This window comes from Columba livia, chromosome 8 (assembly GCF_036013475.1).
Source record: "Columba livia isolate bColLiv1 breed racing homer chromosome 8, bColLiv1.pat.W.v2, whole genome shotgun sequence".
NCBI lineage: Eukaryota > Metazoa > Chordata > Aves > Columbiformes > Columbidae > Columba > Columba livia.
In genome coordinates, this window is record NC_088609.1 from 19,420,833 (window position 1) to 19,447,958 (window position 27,126).

Genomic DNA, 27,126 nt, shown 5'->3' on the forward strand with positions numbered 1-27,126 from the left:
GCTGCTCACTCCTGCCTTGTGCCCAGCCCTTGCTTACTCTACCAGTGACAGATGAAGCTGCTCAGCTTCTGTTTATGAAGAAGTTTTCTTCTTTTTTCATAGTACCACAACCATTCTTAGAGGGCGTGGTTATTTCTTTCTTCACTTTTTCCTTTGCAAAGACCTATCTGGGACTTGAACTTGTTGCAGCAATACCACTCTTGAATTTGCAGATTACTTACTATTTCCCGAAGCTGAGGTTCAAGGATGGGGAGTATGAGAAAGTTCACATTAGCACTATTTGTGCTATTCTTTTTTCAGGTAAAACTAATGTTCTATTTCCCTGAGCATTTTCTAAATATACTATTCATTACTTTGCATAACAATGGCATAGTTCTGCTTTCCTAGAATGTAATCAGTAGTAAATATTTTACACATTTTACAGATAAAGGTTTCAGCAGTGCCCTATTTTTTTAGCTGAGAATAGCAATTTTTTTGAGGAATAATTTTTTGCAGCATTTCTGTTCTCATGACTTTAACCAGATGCTTGAAGAAGGACTGACTCCATAGTGTGATGTAAGACTCGCAGAGTGATGCCACCAACACTTGTGTTTGCTTTACAGGTTGATGACCAAATGAAGCTGCTTCAGAACTGCTGGAGTGAACTCTTAATTCTAGATCACATTTACCGGCAAGTGGTACACGGTAAAGAAGGCTCCATCCTTCTGGTTACCGGGCAACAAGTGAGTATGTGGGCTCAGACAAGTATTGATGGCTTTTTAATAATTGTTTTCAAAATTGCAGGAGTTTAACTAGGTCAGAAGCACTCCTGTGTTCTCAGAGATTCTCCACAAGTAATGTAGATAAAATGACTTGTGCACTCTGTTCCTACTCTGCTGATTACAGTTAAACTTATAAAAGCAGATATAATCATAAGCATTTTGCTTCTCAAATATACTTGTATACTTCAGTGATTGAAAAATATCAAATGAGAAGTGTTTCTCAAGAAATTGTGTTTCCTTGGAGCTAAAATAGTTCCTGACAGCAACACCACTCCCAAACCTGATGCTTTAGGTCTAAGCAATTATAGCTTATTCTCCCCTCAGAATCATGGTTTACTCAAAAGAATCACTAGCTGGGTCAGAAACCTAGAGAACCTGCAGCTACTACCTCAGAAATGTCTTGCTTTTAGAGAAGTATGCACATGTGTGCCAAACTGGGCAGCTGAGACATCTAACCCTGGGAAAATTATTCAGCCCATAGGCTATAAATGCAGGTATTGTCTCAGGAGTTGTCTCAGGGTGTGAACCCCGCAGTTTCTGCACAGCTTTTCAAGGGTTAATTTTCTTCAGGTTTCAGATGCACAGATCTCTCAAAACATAAGAGCAATAATGTGGCAAATGTTAGGAAAACTGTAATAAAATCCAAAGGAAATATAAATTTTTGTCTCCCTCATACTTCCCAAAGCATGAAGAACTTGACAGTAAAACAAGAACTTTATTCCTAAGATTCTGTCTTGGTTTCAGCTGGGATAGAGCTAGTTTTCTTTCTAGTAGCTGGCAGAGTGCTGTGGTTTGGATTTAGAATGAGAATAATGTTGATAATACACTGATGTTTCAGTTGCTAAGTACTCAAGGACTTTTCAGCTTCTCATACTGTGCCAGGTGCACAAGAAGCTGGGAGGAGGCACAGCCAGGACAGCTGACCCAGGTTGCCCAAAGGGATATTCCATACCATATGGCATCATACTCAGTATATATTTTGGGGGAAGCTGGCTGGGGAAACTGCTGCTCAGGGACAGGCTGAGCATTGACCACTGGGTGGTAAGCAACTGCATTGTGCATCACTTGTTCTATATATTCTTTTATCATTATTATTATTATTATTATTATTATTATTATTATTATTATTATTATTAAATTCCCTTTCTGTCCTATTAAGCTCTCTTTATCTTAACCTACGAGGTTTCCTAGTTTTTCCCCCAATTCTCTCACCCATCCTGCTGGGGAGGGGAATAAGCAAATGGCTGTATGTGGCGTTTAGCTGCTTGCCGGGTTAAACCACAACAGATTCTTATTCTGGTTTTAACAGGGGGGAAAAAAATAATAATCACAGTATCAAAGAGAAGAGAGGTGTGCCTGTACATATGTTCCTAGTTTAAAATTAAAACAAACAACTGCCCATAGGTATTTAAGTATCTGCAAACTGAACTGTCTCAGTATATACACACATGGGGAAGAGCTTCTTTTTCTGAGACACACCATTTGTACCTGCATGTTGTGGAACCTGCTTACAGCTTTAGTCATATTTTTAAAACTGCACCATTTCTCAACACTAAGAACCAACGTTTATGAGAATCTGAAGGAGAAATAACTCTTTGCATTTATGAGTAAAAGGTGTACAGTAAAAGGGACAAATGATCCACTTGTCCAAGAAAATAAGTGGGAAAAGTCAAAATCTCGCTGTGGAACTAACTCCCGCACCTTTGTGGAAAGTCACCAACCTAACTGAGATAAAGTTGTACTCCCTAATTACATAAGCAAAAATCAGTTGCGTGGCTCTTGATTTATATTGGTACTATTGAGAAAATGACTGATCCCCGTTCCATTTAATCATCTGCAAAACATGGACAATTGGACTAGCAATTATTTTATTTACCACACAGGGTGCTTGTGTATTCTTTTGTTTATAAAGCTATAAGTATATTGACATTTTCTGTTCCTGAGAGAACTGCTAAATTAGTGTCTCATTTGTTATGTGATTAGCTAGTTTTTAAAGGTACAGAGTGCCTAAGTTCCACTGAAATCATTAGAGACATCTAAATATCCTTAAATTCTAGCTATTGTCTCCATTTGCCACAGGAATAATTCTTACCTCATTAGCCACTATATCTTTTCTTGCAAAAATACCCTAGCTGTCCATGATCTCAAGGCAAAGCTGAGCATTTCATCACTGTTGGACAACAGGTAGCAGGATGCTTATTAAATGTACTGCTTTGCAAATCATCACCTTGGTTTTGGAAGTTGTATATTTTCAGGCAGAACTATAGTCTCCAACTAAATTAAAACCTGGCTAAATTAGACTGATTGCATCCATTTTTGCTCCAGCTTTGTCGAAGAGGTTGAATACATCCTCCTTTCAATTCAATTTCACTTTTGTCTGCCAAAGTTTGTCACTTTGAAGTTGGTGCAAGCACCCCCAGAGTTTCCCATAATCTTCTGTACATTCCTCTTGGCACCTAATTAGGCTGCTTGGAGAGCAAGGAGCCATATTACGAGAATACCAAACAAGAACACTACAGTCAGCCCCTTTCCATTTCACATTGCTAAGAGCTGGAGAACGTCTATGTATGCACCATGGATTCTCCTTGAGAAATGGGGAGACACAAGGCCTGAAGTAAATACACAGTCTCTGGCTGCTGTTTTTGAAACTAGAAAGAGTCTGAAATCTACATGTAATGCCACTGGATTGTGCTGTTTTCATTCAGCACTGGTCACCATCATCCTAGATTACAAGCCAGATTGCTTACAGGAGTGGGCACAGCTGCAAGGGCTGCACTGCTCTCGCTGGGCTGTGTGTGGCATGTGTGCTCATGGAAAGACCACTGGTAGCTGAGGTATTGCAGAAATGCCACTACTGTGCCAGTATGCAAGTTGTATGCAATTTGTCATTCAAAAGCACTTACTTTAAAACATCATCTATTTAAATGACTTAATGATTAAACCTCCCTGCACATCCAGAACCATTACCTGACCATCTTCATGGACTGAAAGTTTTTCCTTAGTTCTGGTCCAAATCTCTTTATTATTTTTCGACTTATACCTGATGCTGGTTACCTTCCTTCTCCTCGAGCGCTGCTGCAAAGCACAGAGCCTGGGAGACTGTGTTAGTAAAGGCTGAGGCAAAGGTGGCACCGAGTACCTCAGCCTGGTCTGTGTTTGCTGCCAACAAATCACCAGCTAAATCCGGCCACAGTCCCACATTTCCCTGTTCCTCCACTATCAATTTAACATCCCTTGCAAGTCTCAACTCTGGCTTTTCTAACTTCATCCCCACATGCCTGGACAGTGCTTCTAAATACCCTGTTCAGAGCCATTCCTGGCTTCAGCTGTTGTATACTGCCTTTTTGCATTGTAGCTCAGTTGCGAATCACTTTTTTAGACAACCTGTTCCAACACACGTGCTTTGCTTCCTAAGTGCCAAGATTGACCATCTTGGCAGCATCGACTCAGTCAGAAAGCTAGTTCAAATGTATTTACGAAAGGACAATTATAACTGTGTCTGTCTCCTGTGTACTAACTGTAAAATAATTCTGGAAAGCCACACTACTAGACCCAGGTATTACGAGCCTTTGCTACTGCATTAAATGCTACATACTTTCTGGTTGCTGCTCTGATCCTTTCAGTTCCTCCAGCAGAGAAAGGGAAATAACCATGCCACCATCTCATAAACATTAATTGATTAAGGTGTGGAAAGCACTCTGACACTTCTGATGAAAGGTGCTGTAGGTGTTTTTATTTACTGCTACTAGCAAAGCACTATGAGCAAATTACAGTCAATCATCTGGCTTTCAAAGATATTAACTTTAAACTGAAGACCTGAGCTAGATAGCCTACTTTATTACCAGAGAGATCATGATTATTGTCACAAATTAGCAAATTTAAGACCTCAGAAGCCTCACTCCTTGCTTTCCTTAATATATCCCACCATAAAAGCTATTCATAAACACAGTCCTTTTTGCAATCACAATCAAGGGGGAAGCTGCAAGGGGGGAACTTATTACCACTTAATTAGAACATACCTGCTTTCTCCACTTTAGCTGCACAGCCTCTGTTCCTCAGTCACAAAAGCCAAACTTCATCCAGCTCCCCAGGGCTGTACCACTGTCAGTTCTACACTACGTATCTAAAATGGGCTAGCAAAGCAGTTAGAAGCATACTCGATAATTTTCAAATGCATTGGCCTGTTACCTTAGGGTATTCCTATCACATTTCCATACATCTGCATTTCCCTGAAGCCATTGGCTTATGAGTTTTACCCAGTGTCAATCCACTGTTCCCACTTTGACAGGGAAAAAGTGCAGTCAGCAACAAAGCAGTAAGAACTGGCCCTTGCACGAAAAAAGAAGCTGTGTTTTATTTTATTTTGTTATTTATTTGGTTGGAATTTCATAAATGAAGCTCTTTTGTGTGTGCATGTTTCAAGAAGGCACTTTCTTCAGATCATTACAATTCCTCAGCAGTTCCTCAGAAACAAGTTCCTCCCTATGCTGCACACTTCATTTTCTGCACTAAGTACTGCCCCTCAGCAGTAGCAATTACCATTTCAAAAGGAAATAAAGTAGCACAAATGCATTTTACAGCTCTCCAAATTTCATAATAGAAAACAGCTAAGGAGTGATTTGCAATGTGGTGGTTAATTGTAAATCATTGCCAATATGCTCTCCACACACCAAGTTTCGTAGGCTTGCCATGTGGCATGTAATTTTAAGAGACTATTTCTAATTATAGAACTTTAATTCCTCCAACTTGAGCACTTTCCTTTTGTATCTTCTACACCAAATACACTACCAGCTTCCAAGATCCAGCACACATGAAGTAGATAATAGAGCTCTGTATAGAATACAATTTTTCATGCATTATCACGCAGCAGTCAGCGCACAACACATGAATTGTAGCCTCAGCCATCCAGACACGAGTTGCTCATTTTGTTCATACCTATACACTACTCACTGTTGCAAAATCTTGCCTCTGCTGAGTTTGGTCAAAGCCTTTTGGACCTAAAAGCCCATCGCAAAACCTGCCTAAATCTCAGATTTTTTTTTAGATAGTTGGAGCTACTGATTCAGTTAAACTGGTAAAACAAATACATCCTTCCACCTGGATTTGTGTTCTAAAGCATAACACCAGAGAAGAGCGTGAGAGAGAACCAGGATCTTCACAGTGTTGTGCTTTAAAGCAAATCAAAATTTAACTTCAATTTAGGTCAGAATTTTGTGGCTTGCACCTCTCCCTGGATGGCATACTTTGTAGATCTTTCAGCTGTACCTTATTGAAAGGTGGTGATGCATACACCCTCGGGATTTCTCCATGGAAATGTAACCTCTGGTAGACTTACCACTTGCAAAGAAGGCTTCTGCTATCCCAAATGTAGCTGTATTTGCTTAGGCCTTTGGAGAATGTGTTTGTCTAGGAAACAGACTTGCAAGTTGAAGGATGCATCACCTTGCCACTGAAAAGGTTCTCAAGAGGCAGCCGAACTTTCAAAGAAAGAAAGAAAAGAAAGATCACAAAGAAAGATCACTCTTGCAGAAGTATCTCTGTTGCACAAAAAGTTACAAGAGTGCTGGAGGAAGGAGTGTCTTTAAACAAGACGACAAAGTAGCTGGCAAAAACAGCAGATAAGGAAACAGGCTGTTTTATTCATTCTAAGAAATGACTAAAAATACATATACTAGTCATAGGTTTAGAAAACTAATGGATATCTAATAGAAAGTTATTACTTCTTACATTCTTGGGAATCAGTAATTTTTATATTTATATATCTATCTGTATCTTTTTCCCCCAATTAGATTTGTGATTGCAGTCAGTGAGACTTCATAGTCATAGCTGGCAGAAAAGAGGCATATTGGCATTTGGGGGCAAATCTAGAAGACCTTACACAGGCAAACAAACACAGGATTTGATTCAAGGTGGATACAAATGAGGTCAAGCAATGATTACTTCGCTGTTCAGTGTAGTACTTGTTCGCTTGTATCCAGGCTTGTACAGTTCCTCACTCTAGTGGTTTCTGCCTAAAGGAAAAGAAAACAAGGTTGTGCTAGTTGTTAAAAGTGCCTCATGCCTTATGAAGATATTATGCTAGCTGCTTTTTGGGGCTGAACTAGATGTTCTCAGTAAAACTCTTCAAAATTCAGCTATAATCATGAAGTGCCCAATTCAGGTTTGTCCAAATAGTGATGAAATATTTTTAGCCTTCCAAGTAGCTATGGCCACACCTGTGAGCAAACTGATCCTATCGTAGCACTATGGTTTTAAGTCTAAAATTCTGGATCCAGTAAAAAGTCATGAAGAGAGCATTCAACACGAATCCTCGCACGCCAGAACTGTTCCGTTTCCCTCACGTTAACCCTGTTGTGTTCACAGGAAACACGTTTCTTTTGTGTTTTGTACACGTTGCTCCCATAAAGATAACAAAAACTATTTGCCTGGAGTCTGGCAGCATTTCTTCAAGGCTGCTAGTCCTCCATACAAGTTCCATACTAGTGAACTATTTTCTCCATATAAATCATGTGAAGTCCCATATTTTATTTTAAGTTTGCCCAATGTGAGACACAAGTTGTTCAGAGACCCAACTCAAGGAAAAACTGATGGGATTCAAAGCAAGCATATCAAGTCTTCCACTGATAAGAAAGGGTTTAAAATAGAGCAGAACTTTGTTTAAGATGAGAGTAATAGGGGGAAGTGAGCTCGCATGGTTAAAAGCTCCTGAAGAAACAGCGTGAATTGGCACAGCCCTTGTGAGGTTACCTAAACAGTCACAAAAATTTCCAGTGATGGTCTGTCTTCTAGTGAGGTTTATGGATATTCAAACTCAGCAGTGATTCCATATAATTTCATGTCTATGTAATAAACACAAAGTGCCTTGCAACGCTTTGGTAAAGAAATGGATTCTACTGTGGTCTAGGTTAGCTGTGTTCTGTACATTACTTTAATATCTTCATACTAATAATTTGAAGAACCCAATAGCCACAATTACTAGAGGGGAAAATTTAATTATACTGATTAAAATAGCCACCTGCATGAAACAATAATATTTTAATTGTTATGTGTTTTCTAACATAAATATATCTACTATAAATGAGTCTATATATGATCAACTAGAGGGTATAGGATTTTTCCAGTCTTGATATAATATTTTTACTGAAACTAAGTTAGACAAAGTAAATGCAGTACTTTGGAGTGTTACTATTTGCATATGTTAGATAATTAGCAAGCACAATAACATCATCCTAGGGGAAAGGTCCACTGGCAACTTAATGAATTATCTTTTATTATTGTTTATCATGTTAAAATGACATGTATCTTATGCTGTATAAGTCATCAAAATTTTAATTAATACATCCAAACCTGATATAAGCATATCTGCTGGTTTTGTCCATGCTGAGTCCTCCTCAATTTTGTTCTTAGGTGCCTCTTCAAAGTGTTTTTCCATGTTCACTTGCTTAGAAACATAACACCAATACTTCTTTAAATGTTTTTAATGAAAGTATTAATTATATTAAAAGCTCAGAATTAGTTTAATAACCATTGTAGTTCCCACTGACACATATATTTCAGGAAGCAGTGGAAGAGTAATTATGGTTGTGACAGTAAATTAGCTTGCTTGCTATACGCTATGCTGAATGCACCCTTCTGAGAGAGGCTCATCCACCCACACAGCCACACACCAGAGCCAACTCACAGGCTCAGGACTTCAGAACCCAGGGCAGACTGCCATGGGCCACTCTCTGGCCTTTTGGTGCAGTTTGGAAGGGAGGAGGGAGCGGTGGGGGAGCAGTGTCCCCCAGCAGCAGGCAGGGTGCTACCAGGGCTGCACAGAGCAGGGCAGGAGCAGTGGGATAGACCCTTTGCTGCACACAGGCACCCACTGCCTCCTTCACCTTTGTGCCCCAAACACATAGTGATCAAATTTACTAGAATATTTGCTCATTAGACAGATACTGTTTACAGCCACAACAGGGGCTTCATTCCTAATTTGCACAGCTCCTGTCCTGGCTGAAAGGAATGTCATTCAGTGAGGGTTGGTACTTGGTAAGAGCCATCAACAAGTAAAATCGCTCTAATCCAGTGTTCTGGAGACGGTTGCAAGCTTGCTGAAGCGTTGAAGGTGGATGGTACAGTTTCACACAGCATTTCCACACGTCAGTTGACTCCATTGTCATAGCCTAGAAATCAAACTCAATTTAATTTTAGAAGAAGGAAGGAACCTGATTCCACCATCAAATGCTATACTCTGTTTTGTGGGAAAAGAGGGTCGATACCAGAGGCCACCACCTGACTCCACCAGAAGTTTCCATCTGAGCTCAGTGAAACCAGAGATTTGGACTCAAGAATCATTCATTACCATCTAAAACATTTGCCAAACAAAAAAGCACAAGTGCTCCCTGCATTTCTGGCCTACAGCCTCACCATTTATTTAGCCCAGGGTGTAGTTTCACGTTGTAAAAAAGGTTTGTATGCTGTTGTGTCTTGAACAATATCTCACTGTTAAATGAAACCTCTGAAAAAACCTGCAGAATTAGTCACTTCTATCTCTTACCTCTCTATCAGATAAGAGATTGATAGCTGAATATCTAAATGCTGCTGAACTCCAAGTAGTTTACTATTATGTATTGTTTTAAGGTAGAATTTTCATAAACATTCAGCATTGGCCTAACTTGCTTTCACTGATACTGAATGAAGGGATTTTGACTTTTAAGTAACTTTCAGCCATATCAAGAGAAGGATTTAGAAAAAATACTCAGTATTGCCATGTCTTTCTGCAGTCCCATTTAAGTTACGACTCTCTTACAAATACTATCAGGTTTTTGATTTCTTTTCTTTGCTGGTAGTGCCCCTGTACTGCGCTGCCCTCTCGCAGAGCCTGCAGCTGCAGCCGCCCAGCCCTTGCCCCTGCAACACAGGGAGCAGAGGCGGCCAGCAGCGAGCTGGGTGCTGCTCTAAGAAGCAGCCTTGAGAAACACTGAGGAGAGACGTATGACACAAATGCTCCCTGTCCAAAGGACTTACGTCATTTTTTTCTAGTTGGGATTCCCAGCTGGAAGTTTGTTCGTAGAGTTAAGCACTAAGCAAATCTGTTCTCTCCAAACCAAGCTAAGGTCCACCCTCCTTCTGCCCAATACTCATGATCAGAAGATATCCACAAGATGTGCCAGATTTACCCAAAGAAACTTGATATTTCTCACTTCAGAAAGACGCCTCAATTGCCAGGCCATAGCCTTATTTATTTCATGCACTCTTTGGACCGAAGATTTTACCCCAGATTTCCCATTTGTTAATTGCTCCAGCCACTGGCCTGCTACCAAATCCCACCTTTGGTATTTTTGCTGTATTAGGTAGATGAAAGCCACACAGTCCCTATATCTGAGAAGAGCTGTAGCACGAGCTGGACACAGTTACTTACCACTGTCATGACTTGGGTAGTCCCAGCCATGCCCAGAGGCAGTTTGGCACCCAAAGGGCTGGTGGAAGATGGAGCTGTGAGGACTCTAAGCACAAAATTAGGTGGCAGCAGAGATTTCAAGTATCTAACTTTATATTTAGGCACTGCCTGCAGTGTAACATACATGGCGATGTCCATACTAACCTTAAAAAAGCCAGGTTAAGAATGGCAAGAACAGGCAGCAGTGTAAACTATTCAATGTTGTTCTATCTGCATTACTTTGGCACCAAGCTAACCCAGCTCAGCTTCTACCATTACTTCTTCATAGTTACCGTATTCATTATGCAAGATAACACTGTGTACCAGTACATGAGGAATTCACATATCTATTCATCTGTGTAGCTGTAACCTTATACCAACCATTTTACTTCTGAATTAGGTAACACTGAAGCATCACCAAAGCTTCTGTTTTCAAAAATGCCAGTCAACCTTCCACCTTCAACATCAAAATCAACTGTGAAATGTAATATTATTAATCTGGAAGCAAGAATAATTTATTTCAGTTGCGGGTTTTATTTTACCAAATGAAATTAACAGTACAATACAGAGTAAATGCTAAGGCTTCCATATGCAATGAAGCATTTTGCTTAAGGTTCAGGCTGTTCCAATCTTTGTCTTTCAAAAGCATTTTTAATAACGAATTAGAAGGTAAAAGAATTAATACACCTTTCAGTATCAATTTCTGCACACGGAACCAAGCAAGCAGGACAGCATACTCTTTAACGTGGCCACTTTTTCAGAACAGACATTAACAGAGGCTTTTTCATGCACAGTTGATTTTGTATAAACTGATTGACACCTTTGGGGGTCGTCTTTCCACTGACTCATAATTTTGCTCACTCTTGAAAAAAGCCTTCTGCACACCCAGTATTCTCTAGTTAAAGCTGAAAATTCAACTCATCATATTTACACAATAAAAAAAAGATCCATTCTGCGTTGTTTTTAATTGCAAATCCTACTCAAGGGACCAATTCTCCTGCTTAGAAGGCAGCCCTGTGCCTTCTACTAGAGAACCAACTGCAGTCAATTATGGTAATGAAATGTCAATAAATATAAAAATTTAATACAGCCTGCTTTTGGTGAGTGGCAGATGAGGACTTGCCTCCCAGACAAATTTGCTGGTGCTGCAAATATTAAATGCACCTGAAAGCGTAGCAGGTTGCCCAAGAGCTCTCCAGTAGAGGGATGGTGGGAGATCCAGGCACCTACTGGGTTTTGCCATTATGGCATAATCGCTGCACTAAGGCCACTGATATTCTTGACATCCAGATATCTTAACTTCTTATTATGAAACGAATAACATTTTCCTCACAAACCGGAACCTCAGTAAGGGATTTTGAGCTTTTTTTCTCCCCTTAACAATTAGAAAAGGGAAATTAAGTTGTGAAAGTTGGTGGTTTTATGTGACCAGTTTCTCAATATGAAGTAGTGGAATCATGTCACTATATTAAACTGCTCTTCAAGCAAAATGTATTTGAGGTATATTACCATTTTTTCTCATTGTTTATGCAAGTATCTATACTTACACATAAAGAAATACGTATATATATTGAGAGAAATAAACCGATGAACTAGAAACTAGTTTGTGAAAAGTGGTTTAGATGGGATTTCCAAAGACTGGGTCCTGGTTTGTCAGAGATTTATTTGGCCCTGAGTAAGCAATTTGATATCACTACTTCAGTATTCACAGATGTAAGAGAGAGCAATAAAACCTACTTCAAAGGACACTTAAGCATAATCCATTAACTTAATTGAAACATAAGCACAACTTTAAATGCTTTATGGAGTTGGAGCAGTGTTATTCTTAACATCCATACAAAAAGTGTAACTTCATTTTTCTTGTACAGTTGCTTTAAATCAACGTCTCGGGAGCACTCAGAGTACATGTGAATAAAATGCTTTATTAAAAGTCAGTAACCTATTGTTTATATTAAGGTCATCATGAGGAGAAGTTATTTTTAGTTTCTTTCAATTGTCTGTCCACCTTTCCCAGCTGAAATTTTGTCAGGTAAAAAATCTTTCCTATTATTTTTTCGTTACTGCTGTTTACACTTGAGCAAAACCAAATCAATAGTTTCAAAATCAAAAAACATATTTCAAAATGCATGTTCCTTAACAGTTACTAAAAAAACCCCAGATTTTAAAGGATCAGTACTGAAAAAACAAAATTTTGCAGTATTGGTCTGTTTCCTCTGATGATATGTGGCCATTCTTTATTAACTACTTCATTATGGGAGACCTTAAGGATGGGTTCAGAGCACCAACAGCTTTAAACACATCATTAACCCAAAGTGTGCACTTACCCTTGTGCTTAGCTTAGTTCTGAGCCAGACTTCACTTCTTCATGCTTACATGAAGTGTGGTCACTAATTTCCCTGTTGTTACGGAGGGTCCTAGAAGAGAAAGGTGTTGGTAATATTAGAGCAGCCAGGCAAGAAAAGGCATTTTGAAAATGTGTCAATAAGCCATTGAGGTCCCAGCCAGCTGCCCAGGAGTGGTTCATCACAGGGGCAAGCAACACGCCTGGCCATTTCCATGGGACGGTGGTGCTTGTAGGGGACATCTAACAGGAGAAAAACAGGGCTGAGCTGAAGGCATTTCAGCTGAAGGAGTTGCTCAGATCACCCCAGTTCCACCCCACTCCACAGTGCTGTTGCTGCACTGCAGCTGCCCGGGCTCACACCCCCAGCCTGGTTTTGGAGGCAGCTCACCCCAATGCCAGCCCCTGTGCCTCACCTTCCATCAGGGTGTTCCCACAGGATGCAGGGTCACCATCCCACGACAAAGCGTGCAGAAGTCACTAGTGCACATATTCAGAGGGGCAGAAGTTGGTACAACCACCTGCATAGAAACATCCCCTTCGTGGCACTGGCATTACTCAGAAGAGTTTCAGCCTGCAAGCAGTGGGGAGGCTGCCTGACATTCAAGGACCTCTCAGGGTTGCATATCACATTAGGTATACTTTGCTTGTGAATATTGCCTTTTTTTAACAAGGTGTATTCATCCCAGCTTTCTGTTGGATCTCTATATACAAGTTTCACCTTAGAAAGATGGGACAGCCTCCCCCGAGAACAAGCAGGCAGCATGACTAGGGCAGCAGACCCCCAAAGCACTCCTGATTTTTTCTGTGCCTGACAGAAAGCGCGGCTGCTGCTGGGGACGCCGCATGTGCAGCTGGCCGGTGTCACACACCTGCCTGCTCCTCCTGCCCTTGCAGGAGGACTCGCCAGAACAAGCCAACTGGAACCAGCTCCAACAAATACCAGGATTCTGTGTAGCTAAGGAGAACAGAAACCACCCACACAATACCCCTGTTTCCTGTGGGAATACACCGACATTGCTGGGCTTGAATAGAGGTTTCTGGCCAAGTTGTGGACACTGGACTGTTTCCCATTAATACAGTTATGTCCCTCAGGAATAATACAGCCAGTGTAGGCGCACAGCTCACTTCGTCAGTTTTTCTTCACAGGATCAGACAATTACAAGAACAAGAGACACCAAGTGAATAAAGCAAACTGATATGGGACACAGCTACCAGTGTCATAAGCAGTTCTCATACATAAAGCTTATAAAAAAGGTAATATAGACAAAGCAGCACTCACACTGATGTGACAGACCATTGAGATATATTGTTTAATAATATTTTCAATATATACTGTTGTGCTAAAATAGGTTTATATATAAAATCATTTTACTTCATAACGTCATTAAATTGAGAGTGATTCTTTTATCTAGGAGTATCCCGGTTGTATGTGATTGCTTGAAACATCCTGAAGTGGTTGTGCAGGCGTGACAACCAGACAGAAATACAATTCTCTTTTACAGGTGGATTATTCAATAATAGCATCCCAAGCTGGAGCCACCCTCAACAACCTTATGAGCCATGCACAAGAACTAGTAGCAAAGCTTCGTTCCCTGCAGTTTGATCTACGAGAATTCGTATGTCTCAAATTCCTAGTGCTGTTTAGTTTAGGTATGTACACTCTATTCTTCATATCTTACTTAATGGTGGTGTTGTTGTTGTTTTCTAAAAACAATGAAAGTATTTTGCTTTTTTTTCCTGAAAAACGTAGTTTTGAAATATATTTAATGAGGTTCACAGTAATCTGAGAATTATTTTTTAAATATCACTTGCAGGAAAATTATATATAAGTGGGTTTCTATGGAAATTACTCCTAAAATCTCTGGAATTTAATGGAGTATTACAAGCTTGGTCTATTTCTGTATGTGATTTCTGAATATTCCAGAACAAGGATAAAATTCTATTAGAAATCCTAAAGAGCAGTGGAAAATACAGATTGCCATGTTTTTGATGATATGGAATAAAGTTATGTGAAGCAGAGGGAGTGGGGATATGGTTGAAATATCCCTGTTTTTCAAAGGCATTTGTGGTAAGTATAAACAATCTATTTTGCATATGATGGCTGTTACATTGTAACCCATGAATCAGGAATATATCTCATAGTTTTTAAAAACTGAAAGGAACTCTTAAAGTGCAAATTAATGACAATAGCTTTATGACAGATCTGGCTAGGAAATAACCTTTAAAGGCAAGATTGTTTTTTACTTCTGAATAGGACACAGAATGGGAAAGACACTTACACAAGACAAATAAGTTAAACCTGTGCCCTCCAATGAATCAGTCAAGAAAAATCACTGGTGCCAGGAATAAAAAAAAAAAGGCTTAGGGAGATGGATTCCTATTGACTTCATAGGTACAGATTTTTCAGATTTGCACTTTGTTGACTTAATAAATCCAGTCTAAATAAACTTCAGTCAAGTGAAATTTTATTTATTGGCAGACAGTTGAAAGGAGAGACTTAAAAACACAAATAAAGGTCAGATCCAGCCATACCTCCATAGCCAAAACTCCTGTTTTACTCAAACGGTATTTTGTCTACAAAAAGAGTGAACAGTTGAGCCAAGCACAACAATGAAAGAAATTTCAGCACTGGTGACATTTAGTAATGTTTTTCTTTAATTTTCAAGTTTAAAAAAATCTTCTGTAAAGGAATAAAATTCTACAAGTAAATTATTCTAACACAATTGCAATTGGACTGAAAGGAACAGTTTTGGTTACACTGTAAAGCATCAATTTCTGTCTTAAATATGTCCTTCCATGTGATATTTATAGAATTTAAACCTGCTTTGGAAAATTTTAGGTGAAGCTCTCTTTAAATACAGGGAGCATGCAAGATCAATACTTCAGAGGCATAGAACACATAACATGTAGAAAAAAAAAGTGTCAATGATGCTAACAGAATCTACTCTTACGAAGTACGTACATCCTGAATCCTAGGAGGAGATGATGGTGATTTCCCTGGTAACACTATACAACATTTTGTATTCAGGGCTTTGTTGGTTTCCATGTCTTAGATTCAGAGAAGGAAAAGCAAGCCATCTGCTGCAGGAATGATCTTTTATGAATTAACCTGATGAATAACAAGAATTCAGCTTTGCTAATTCCTAATAAGTAGGTTTTTCAGTCATTAGACAGTGGCACAGAAATGTTTAAAGAGCCTGTGGCTTTCCTCTGATAAAATATTTGGAGAATTCCTCTCAGTTCAATGATACTTTAAATTGGCTGAAAAAGTGAAGTGCATTTGTAAAATTCTCACATTGAGGTAGCCTTTTTGTCTGATTGCTTTCACTGACTTCTTGTACTTGGCATTGATTTAGGAATCATTAGGAACCTTTAGCTTTTTAATTCTGCCAGGTAGTGTGCTCAGCCTCTGAAGCGGTTGGGCAGGAATTCCTTGCAAGCTCATACTGAGCCTAGTTATCCACTTTTTCTCTCATTTATGTTCCTATAAAAAGAGCTTATTCTGCTGCTAATAGGAGCTTTGCAGTCATACCAGTTGCATACAAAAATGATGTAGCTAAGAAAGGTTCCACACCTTTGAAACCAATTAGTTCATTATTTAGCAGACTGCATAATTCAATTTACTAATCGTCAAAGCTAGATATTATTCTACAAAGTGCAAAATGTAAAGACTCTGCCACCTGACCCACAGGACTGAAGCAAATATTTAATGAGAATAATGACAAAACTAAAGTGAAAAACATATCCTTTCCAGTTAAATACTCAAGTTTGTGCCCAAAAGTATAAATGAATTGTCTAGCTGAAGTTAGACACCTCATCATATTGTAAAAGTGAGTCAGGTTTTTGAAGACACTGAAGTGCCTAACAACACTGGTAGGCATTTCATAGGGCTGTCATAACCATCTAAGCTTCAAATTCTACCTAAATAAGTGGGAGAAAATATTGTACCTGAGTATCTAGGTGCACTTGATACATACCTACATCCCTGAGGCATCTCGACAGAAAACTGGTCTTTTATGCCAAAATCATATAAGTAATAAAAAAAATATTTCAAAAAACTCAGCTGGCTCTTGTTGAAAATCTGGCCCTGTAATGTTTAATGGAATATAAAGTACTTCAAGACACACCAGCCTTTTTATATTTCTAAGGATGTTCACACCGTGGTGTTAACCAAGCCAATAAAACCTAATGCTATTGTTCTTTAGCATAGTGCTTGGTTGAAAAACAAATGTCTAATATAAAGCCTCTCAATGGCAACACAAAGTCAATAATCCATAGAATTAATTTATTCAGAAGAAGCTGTTTGTTTTTTATAACCATACAGATACGAGGCTGCCTTGTAAAGCTGTTTGTTATTCATGGCTGTACTGTGTTGTCTGGCTCTTCACAAGATGACAATGTCCTTCAGGGCAAAGAACTTAGTCTTTGCCTGTTTTCCTAACATTTCAGAAGTTATCTTGGTAAACTTACAGTAAAATAATGTTTAAAAACAAAAGCACTTAAAATAATTTTTCAAAACACAATCAAATCACATCAGTTTTGTTTGCTAGATTTTAAATGAGAGAGGTAATTGTTCGTTACCTACTTGTCAAAGGTTCCAGAGGGTTTATACAGGAAAATGCTTTTGATCAATGGTAGCATTGAAGAAGATGCTGTTGAAGCTTAGACAGATGCATATTTATTGTACCTTTGTGGCTAGCAGCACACAGCTCTTCCTGCACTCGTACAGCCAGTCACCCCACAATGAGCGACAGCCCCGGGCCCAGGAGCGCAGCTCTGCTCTCCAGTGTGGGATCTGCTCCGTCTGGCCAGCACTGCCAAGTACAGAATGCTGCAGCTGACTGAGCAGTTATTCAATAAGCCAGAGTAGTTTGGTAACTAGGTTCTTAAGTCTGACATCTCTTTAATTTAGTTCTGTATAGTATTAATATATGTAGAGTTACATAACTTCCAAATTCCCTCCATCAGTTATAAAAAGCAAATGTCTTTACAATCAGATAGTTCTTACCTCTCTGGACATAAAGGTCTCTTTTCATGTCCATGGATCTTTATACTTCAGTGACTGTCTGTCTGTCTGCCCTCAGTGGTTCCTCATGACCATCCATCAGTCCAGTCACTGCCAGTCTCTGGAGAAGAACGAGCCCATTACACCTGGCAGATTTAAAAAAAAAATCAAAATCAGTAGCTCAACAGATACGCAAACCTGGATTTTCATGACTACTTACTTACATTCAACAGGTTTCTTTCAAGCAAAAAGAACCAAGACAGAGCCATGACAATTCAGCAACTGTAATCCCACAGTTGACAGAAAGTTAGTGGCCAGGCATGTGTTGCAAAACTAGGAAAGAAGAAAGAAATCTTTGACAGACTTGAGTGTTAAACCTACTTTTAACACTATTTCTGCAGGTCTTACCTTTATGAACTCATGTCTGAAACATGGAAAGAGCACATCAGAGGAAGATGCTGATCACATAGTTGTGTAACTATTTACCACTAAATGAGAATAAACATATCTGGCTTTCTCCAAGCTGGCCAAAATGAGGACAATGCAATTTCTTTACCATAATCCCAGTAACAATATACCTAATTCTTGTATAGCATATAAACAGTATAGTCCACAGTACACATTATCAAAAAATAGGTCCAAAAATAAATATAAATCATTTCTTTGTCTTTAATAATTACTGGCTTGAATCAAGACACACTACAGACAGAAAACGCAAATGCATCAAGCCTCTTTGAATTTTCTTTACTAAATTTGACATTAGTTTGGAAACTCCTCTCTTTCTTTGTCATAAATCAGAAACTAAAAAAAAAACCTGCCCCCACGTATGCTGTTTAATTCTAGGGCTGCAATAGATTGGCATGCTCCACTGGGGTGCAACCTTGGCCTCACTAAAGCCAAGGAAAATTTCACTCTTTGTAGTGGACTCAAAATTTGCCTCAGTGTTTCTTTGCTTCCTATCACAGAATAAATTTCAGATAAATTTTTCAGTAATTAAATTTTCTAACTGACTAAATTTAAATGATATTTGAAGAACCAAATTAATGCCTTACAAGGAATACTTTATATCATCTCTGACACAACAGATCTCTTCATTTTACCATCTGGAAGCTTTGCACACTGGTCACTTAACCTGAAATCAGCCATTGTTTTTTCTTTACCAAAACTTCCCATTTGTCCTGCTAGTTTTTATTATCTGAACTCAGCAAGAATGATTTGTCAAACCTCCCATCAGAGCAGTTTGTAAAGTGAAATGCCAATAGGAAGAAAGTTAGACATCATTTGACCCGTGGCCAGGCACTTGTCTGCCCGAGGAGCTAAACGCTAGACTAGGCAGCGGCTGACCAGTACTGCTGCCTTATCATTGTCAGGACACAGAGAAATGTACTTCATTTAAGAAATGAAGGCTTTATCAATGGACAAATAATTGCCGAGCCACTATTGATCTCACATCTCACTTCCCATGAGACAAGAGGGTCCTATAGACACTATAAACATTTGATCTGCCTTTTACACTCTCTGTTTAGTAAGGCTGTGTTAGTTCTTCAAAGCACAGTCCATGAAACGTAAGAACTTAGAAAAAAATTAGCCAAAAAGTTTATTTCTCTCATCATTCCAGTATTTTAATATCAGAACTAAATTTACTAAGCTAACAGGTGACTGGCTAAAAATGCAAGAGTTCATTCTTCAGCACAGCTTATTATCCAGTTCTGGCACTCCTTGCTCCAAGATGCAGAGGATACTGGAAGTTTTTATGGTTACCAAAGTCACCTGGAGAACTTAACTGAAGAAAAATCCATTGAAAGCTATAAAACACAACCCCCACCCCACTTCTTCTGGCTGTTGCAAACCTCCAGCTGCGGGGGCCTGAATAACTACTCCTGGGAGGTATCGGTCTGTGCTTTTCTTGTTCTTACATTGTTCCCTAGGGCACCTGCTCCTGGTCACTGTCAAAGATGGGACAGTGGCCTAGATGATCCAGAGTGCTAGCACAGCCATTCTCACACTCTCAGCAGGGTGCTGTGAGCCATTTGCAGTTCTCCTTCTTGCAAAATGAGCCTGGTTGTTCTTTGGCAGGATACAAAGCAGCTTACAGATAACACTACTTTGTTTTCACAAAGCACCTTCAGTCCTAGGATCTGAAGTAGGTGCTGTGAGTTTGAAGCCACAAGTATCAAAACAACAGTTTTCCTTGGCAAGCCAATGCAAGTCAGTAATGGAGCACTTATCCAGGGATGGACTTGCCATCACAAATGTGTTCAGTTCTTACTTGCAGTAACAAACGGTACTTAGGGTTTAACACAGACATCTTACTCACAACTACTTTTACACCTGTTTTTTACAAATATGTTATTTATGATACACATGTATAATTGGGCTGTTATTATGAGGTGGTTTTAATGAATATAATTTGCTCTTTTCTTATATTCATCCGTTCCGTTACCCAAGTGTACTCATAAGATTGCACCTGGCGAACACCAGTAAGTGAGCAGGTGAGGGCTTCTGTATGATTAGTATTCAGCCAGGGCTTTCAGGCTTTTGAATTTAGAAAAATACTTACTGCCCACTTGTCAAATCCAGGCTCATATCTCAACCCTAATGTCTAATACAGTAAAGCACTGGAGGATAATACTGGCAAAGAAACATTTCCTAAACTTCAAGTAATCATTTGGAATTCAGGAAGGATCGATTAGTATTCAGGAGATGTGACTGCTCGATATTTATACCATAGAGATTTGGCAGAAGCAAATAATGGTACATAAAGCTGATGCTTGTCTTAATTAAATGCAGTGTAATAGGTGTTGGGGATTTTTTTTCTTAGAGAAAAGAGCAGTTTAGCAATGACTAGATATAACTCATTCTGAAGTTCAGAGTTTAAAACTAATCAATATGTATTTATAACAAGGGAGGGACTGAGTATAATTTATTATTAGTTGACAGTTGACTAATAGATAAAAACAAGATTTATTTAAGTATGTTTTCCCACATACTAATTTCTGATAAAATATTTGCCCTCTTTGATTCTTGATTATTTTTTGCTGTACTAACAGTATTTCAAATAGACTTTTTGTAATTAACGTCTCATCTGCAGATAGGCTGGAAATGAAACCAATGAATGTAGACATGAGACATCTGGCTAGGACGATACCTTCACTATGTCAAACTTATTAATAGTAACAATTCTTAATTTTATGAGTAGGAATCATTAATGGCAGGTGATATTTTAAAGAGCTGCTTTACAGTATACAATCTACATACCAGCTGATGAACAGGTGTTGACTGGCAGACAATGCATTGGGTGACAGGCACAATTGCAGTACACCTACAAGCCCAGGTTTGTCTCAAATTTCACAGCAAACAGTTTTGAGAGGGAATATGAAGAAGCTGGATAAAGAGCTCTGGCGTTTTAAGAGGAGAACTCTGGCACATTTCAGAGCAGAAAAGTACTTGGTCCGGAAAAGTGGCAAGTGGGAAATAGAGATGGCCTTGTGGGCAAGTCAGAAGCAGGAGATGACCTTGTGACACTGAATGACTGATGACAGGTGAGGAAGTAACAGCTACAAGACCTTGAAAGTGAACACCATTTCTGTCTGATGTAGCAGGGAAAAGGGAAGATGCAAAAAGACAGAGAAGCAATGAGCTCAGAAGGGTGTCTTGGCAGCACCATTTGCCAAGGCGGAAGGAAGAAATGCTGTGGTGATTGAGATGATGAAGCGACAAGGTACTTGTTACAAGTTTAATCTAGTAAACAATGGCTCCTGTGCACATTCCATGAAGTCAATGAGAATAACTTTGCAGGATTAGCTATCTATTATTAGTTTGAGATTACATTAGAAATAGACAAATTTAAAAGTGAAGATCACTGTCTTTTGGAAGACCTCATCTCTGGGTATAACAGAGGCTCTGTTTCTTGAAATCTGAAATCAAGATGACTGCTTCTTTAAATTATTGTTATAAAGTTAGAAGTTATAGACTTGACCAACTGCCGGACAGAGATCTATGGCTTGCATTGGGCAGAAGGCTGAAGGAGGTAACAGTGGTGATTACATGGGTCCTTTCTTGTCCTCAAATCAGTGAAAGTAAATTTAGTAGGCAAGAAGTTTAAATTTAGTATGAGTCTCCTAATTTCACACTTTTTATGAACTTTCCTCCATTTCCCAAATTTGAAATTGATAACTTGTAATGTGAGCGGTTGTCAGAAATCTTATACAGTCCTACATTGCCTTGTAAACTATGGCTAAATCTCATATTAGAGATGATGAGGGCCAGGAGAACAGTCAAATAGCCAGTCTGCTCCTGGAGCATGTAACTTCTCTGGGCCTCAAGCAAAGCAGCCAGATGACCCCACTCTGCCACTAGAAGAGCTTTTCCACTTTTCTACGTTAATCCTCTGGGAAAGTAAAGCAAACGAATACAGACAAAACCTCATTTCAGAATTGTCTCATGAGGGACATTCTCCTTTCATGGAGCCAGCATTGCCCAACAGAAAAATCAACCGTCTTGTCTCTAATTCTGCTTCTGAATCCATCACCTGACTATGGAGCTTTGAAGTCTCTTAAATGATATCTCAACTACCCTATCTGGTAAAAGAAAACAATAGCTATCTGTCTTTCTATGCAGTGGTGAAATCCAGAGTATCAAAGATACTATGTAAGGTAAAACCAAAAAAAAGTTCCAATATTTTGATCTCAAGAATAATCAGCTCTTTTGTGTTTCCTTTTCAACTAACTGCAGACTTTTGCAAGTTAAAAATTAATGACAACCTTCTTATTAAAAAAAAAAAAAAGGCACAAAATCTTCTGTGCTCTTTTAGTCTAAATGGCATTCAAACCACTCTTGCTCCCTCTTTCTGCAGTAGCACACAAAAATTCCACCACAACAGAACAACCTGGCTTATGGAAACCATTATTTTGACGATGAAACATTGTGTTGTGTCCTTTACCACTATTACAGGCAGTCAGTCTGTTAGAACGTATTGGGCGATTATAGGCTAGTCTTTTCAGAGAAAGCCATGGGTTTCAAGTTAGCAGTAACCATCTATCAATTCTTGAGATTATGCCATGATTTACTGTCACAGCATCATGTATTCTCTGATTTTCTGCCTCCTGTGAAACATTGTGCTTTCCTTTTCTATTGATGTATCAAGTATAATAGTTACAAGCAGCTACAGAAAAATCAATAGCGAACTTTCATTACTGTGCACATAAAGAGTACCACGCTGTGAGAGCACCTAGCTGTTAAATAGTCACCAGCAGTAAGGTCCACTAAAAATGTCTGTTATTTTGTTCTAAATGAAGAATGTCTGAATTTGAAACATCAAATATCTAGGATTTTTGACACCACTGGATTCTATGTCAAGTTTGCCAGTATGTGATATTTTTCCAGGTGTCAGGCTTGATTTGTCTTTTCTGTCCCGGGATTTGTGTATTTCTTTAAACCTGAAGCTGACACAGGAAATTAATATCAAAATAGAGTATTTCTGGTCTGTGCTTAACTGTAAGCTAATTAGGTTTGGTTGGACAGAAGTGGTAAGAATTGTGTTAATCTTTGTTAACTGGTCTGTGTCTCACTAGTCAAAGTACGCTCACTTGGATTAAGGTGAACAGATGTGTTAAACACACAGATAGAACAGAGGTGAAAGAGGTTCTACAGTGTTATCGCAGACTCAGAAATGCTCCTAGAACTGTGCACTAGGAAAAGCACCCAGTTGCTTTTCAATACACAGTTTGGAAAAAAACTGTGTAATTTTTTGTTTAAATGTATTTATTTGTCTCTGGGAACACATTAACTTCCAATTAGCAAACATAAACAAGAATGGCAAGAACAACAGTGAGCGTGTATTGCCTTGAACACGTCCAAGGCAACTGGTATTTCAGGCCATTTCTCCAGCAATCGGGCAGGAGTTCCTGCAGGGTGGGTGGGCAATTCTGATGCAGGAGTTAGTGGTTGCTTTGGCATTTTGAGACTGTGGTGATTTACAGCTATAAATGCACAGTTTGTTGCTGAATACCCTAGATTTGAAAGCCTGCGCATTTCCATGAGATTAAAGCACGAGGATGAACATGTGTACTTACATGAACTGTATGCTGCCAAATGCACTGTCTGCTGGGGCTGCAAGGTTACAGAAAAGAACTATTTCTTGACCTGGACATAACTTTCAGGAAAATAAACCTTTAAAGAAATCCAAATTGCTTTTACAATTTTCATAGTACTAACTCATATAACTTCTACCAGAAACTTCATTCCTAATGTCAATCCATAGTCCTCTTTGTAAAAAAAAAAAAAAAAAACATCTACAGGTGGGGAAAAATCCCTGCTTTGAAGACAACACTGAGATCTAGCTAGAACTGACCTTAATCCAACTAGTGTTGATTTAGGTGGAGGTGGATCTAGAATTAAAAATCCTTCCAGATCCTAAGCAATAAAGGCAAAATCCACAGTCTAATTCACTAAGGCATGTAGGGACCCAGCAGAGTGTCACCAGCGCCCTGAGGACATGTATGTCACTCATAGGGTGAACTTGGCCAGACCAGAAGTGCAAACCTCAGTTTGCAGGAGGCTGAGCTCCCTCATGTCCCCGAGCCCTGTGCAGACCATCGCAGCAGGCACTGTGCAGTGCCCAAGGTGCGCTCGCGTCCTCCATCTGCCATCAGGGGACCAAAGAGTACCTCTGCCCTTGTGCAGGGCACATGAGTTTTTTGGCACCATGTTAGGGGTAGCTCCAACCAAAGACTAATGGGGATATGGGCTTCTCTGATTCATGCTCCTCATGTTAAACCTATGACTATGTTGTCCATGGAAACATCTTATCCATATCTGACTAAACACTGAAGTCTGAGATGAGCAGCGAGCACAAATCTGGAGTTTACCCAATTTATTTCTGCTTTTTCTTGCTTAGCAAATGCAATATTAAAAATGTGCAGAGGCACTAACTTATCTGAGACCCTACGATCCTTTCTGACCAGGGCTTTTTGGCAGGAAGTCAGGGCTAGTTGTAAGAGTATTTGAAATGCAGTTTAAGAGTATTTCCTCTGTTCCACACTTCTCTACCCTCTCTGTTTCACTGATGAGTAACCATGTTGCCAGAGGGACTTTCAGGTGGGCTTTTCTTTAGCTTTCATATTTATATGTTTAAAAGTGTAAGCAACAAGGACTAAGAACAGTGGTATACACATCAAAGTCTTTGGGGATAAGAGACCCCAGGCTGACACACATTTCCTGTGTGCCAGCACTGACACTGGTGGAGTGCCAGTGTAGTTGCAGATGTCCCCATCTGGGCTTCTGTCACTCTTGGTTGCCAAACCACTTCCACAACCCAGCACAGACATATGCGACTGTAAAAAATGAAATTTGCAACTTCCACTCAGACGAACAGGCAACATCAGAAACAATACGCTTTGAAATACTGCAGCAGAAAACCTCTTACCTTAGTTGTGCTTACTGTCCAGGAAAGCAAGGCTGGGAGCACAGGAGAACAACATGCCAGGAGGCCTGGCAGCCTGGGCCAGCCAGGGGGACAGGGCAGGAGCCCTGTCCCAGGGCCACCGCTCTGCTGGCCCCCAGTATGCACCAGGGCATGGCCCATTGTGTTTAAGCAAATCCATAGGCTGCTGCCAACAGGTGTGGTGAGGATCTGATGACTGGTACATGCACGTACATGATGGGACCAAATTCATTGACTCTTTTCATCTAAGCACATTTTTTGTCAGTGCTAATTTGATAGGGAGTTGAAAAAGAGACAGTGGCTTCAGTGGACCATCAGTGATCTCATGAGTTTCTGCAGATATATTTACATAGAAAATAATTGTAACTGCCCAAAACAGAGTCTAGCTCTTCTGAATAAGAAGAGTAAAATTCAAATGTTGGCTAATAGGAGTCACATATATGTTTCCACTGTAGTTCTACTGTAGTGCTTTCAGCACTGAGAAATTAAATGAATGCTTTATACAATTTCAACACAATTATGTAAGAAAATAATTCTTTTACTGATTTCCACTTCCCATATCTTACACAGGCAGAGGTGATTATCTTTTTCATGTTCTTTCTAAACTAGAAATGGCTTCCACTGATACAACTTAATTCAGTGAAAAAAAGCCTGTTAGTGCAAATACTGTCACATAAAACTAGTAAAATCATGTCTTCAAAAGTCTCTAGAAAGAGGAAAAACATAGTTTTTGAAATCAGTATGTCTGAAAGATGACTCGTAGATTGTCTCACACTAAGCCTTATCTAAAAATAGTGCAGAAGACCTGAAACTGAATTATTTGTCAATTACATTGACAGAGTCTCACAGTATTGTACCTCTTAGATCAGCATACCACTAAAACACTTTTGCTTAACTACATTTCCTTCTTTTAAAGAGAATATATTGTAATCTTTTTTGCTCCTGTGGGACTTTGGTTCTAAACAAGAAGATAAAGCCGAACAAAATTCGTCGAGTAATAAAAAAGTGGTATGAAGTTCTCCCCTTATCTGGAAACCACTATAATGATATAACTGGCCGGTCTAATATTTTTAACCAAGTTCAAAAAAGTTTGAGATATAATAATTAAATGCAAATACAGTCCTGATCCCAAAGACCAGAAGAATGCCTTTAAGCTAGTATTTATAACAAGAGCTGTTCGACTGAGCTCTCTTGTAAATTTTATCATACCTGAGGCAGTTTTCCTCAGTCGATTAGCTGGAAAGCTGAATATATCCTGAGGCAAACCAGACATCTAGTACAGGCTAAATTCAACTACTGGAGCTTAAATTTGGCTTAATATATCCCCACTTGGATCTGCCTGTTTAATTCTCTTTCATATGATAACGTTGGTTTATTCATAGTCTGGACTTGCCACCTGAACAAACTGTACCTCATATCTTATTCTAATGGAATAAGAAAACTTTGCAAAAACCACAAAAGTTCCTGACTGAAAATCAAATGCAAATTTGGGATTAAAAACTGTTTTGTAAAGTGACTACAAGATTAGTACAGAGAGATTTTTTTTCCCCTAAGGAGTACTGCTTTTTATGATCATGCATTTTTTATACTCTGCAGAGACAGATGGGCTTTATAAAAGGATACAGCCTGCTACTCAAAAGACTTTCAGTGGCAGCTGCACTTCTGTGTTTTAACCTCAGTAGAAATTTATATTCGATATTTTTCCAGAAAATATTTATATTTCTTCTTCTAGGACTATTTCACCCCTTGGTATAATTCCAGTGGTGGCAGTAGAAATACCTCTGAGATTAATCTGGTCCATTATTCCTATTTTAAACAGCACTTGAGTAGTAGGAGAGGGATAGAAACAGAATGGATAAATAATGTGCAAGCTTCTCATGAGTGCAATAAATCCAGTCATTCAGAAAAGTTGTGAATGTCTAAGCAAAAGCAGAGCAAATATTTTCTAGATAAAAGCGAATCCTTCTAAAATTCTAATTCATTTTTTTCTAAACATTCAGCTTCTTCTCAGCTAAATAATAGATCGCTTCTTGCTCCTCTCTACATTATACCATACTGTCTATTATTGCAAGTCGCTTCTAACACCCTTTCTGCCTCAGTTCATAACGTCAAGGATTTTGTATGATGTCCCTATCACCATTCCCAGGAACT

General features: G+C 39.1%; 1 protein-coding gene and 2 long non-coding RNA genes across 5 annotated transcripts in view; 1 reads left to right on the top strand and 2 right to left on the bottom strand.

Annotated features, from left to right (window-relative positions):
• Window positions 1–6,287, bottom strand: part of LOC135580118 (uncharacterized) — a 28,185-nt gene extending 21,898 nt beyond the window's left edge. The window contains exon 1 of the long non-coding RNA XR_010474338.1: window positions 6,097–6,287. This is a non-coding gene — a long non-coding RNA (uncharacterized LOC135580118). The remainder of the gene's footprint in view (window positions 1–6,096) is intronic.
• The window catches only part of NR5A2 (nuclear receptor subfamily 5 group A member 2), a 90,812-nt gene that overhangs the window by 52,607 nt on the left and 11,079 nt on the right, over window positions 1–27,126 (top strand). For all 3 annotated transcript variants that reach the window (XM_065072441.1, XM_005498792.3, XM_021293899.2), the window contains 2 exons: window positions 603–722; window positions 14,029–14,176. In XM_065072441.1, coding sequence (XP_064928513.1) covers window positions 603–722; window positions 14,029–14,176 — 268 coding nt within the window. The remainder of the gene's footprint in view (window positions 1–602; window positions 723–14,028; window positions 14,177–27,126) is intronic.
• LOC135580119 (uncharacterized) lies at window positions 6,607–18,290 on the bottom strand. Its single transcript, XR_010474339.1, has 4 exons — window positions 17,535–18,290; window positions 12,940–13,044; window positions 8,109–12,596; window positions 6,607–6,772 (listed from the first exon to the last, which is right to left on the bottom strand). It is a non-coding gene; the product is annotated as an uncharacterized LOC135580119 (long non-coding RNA).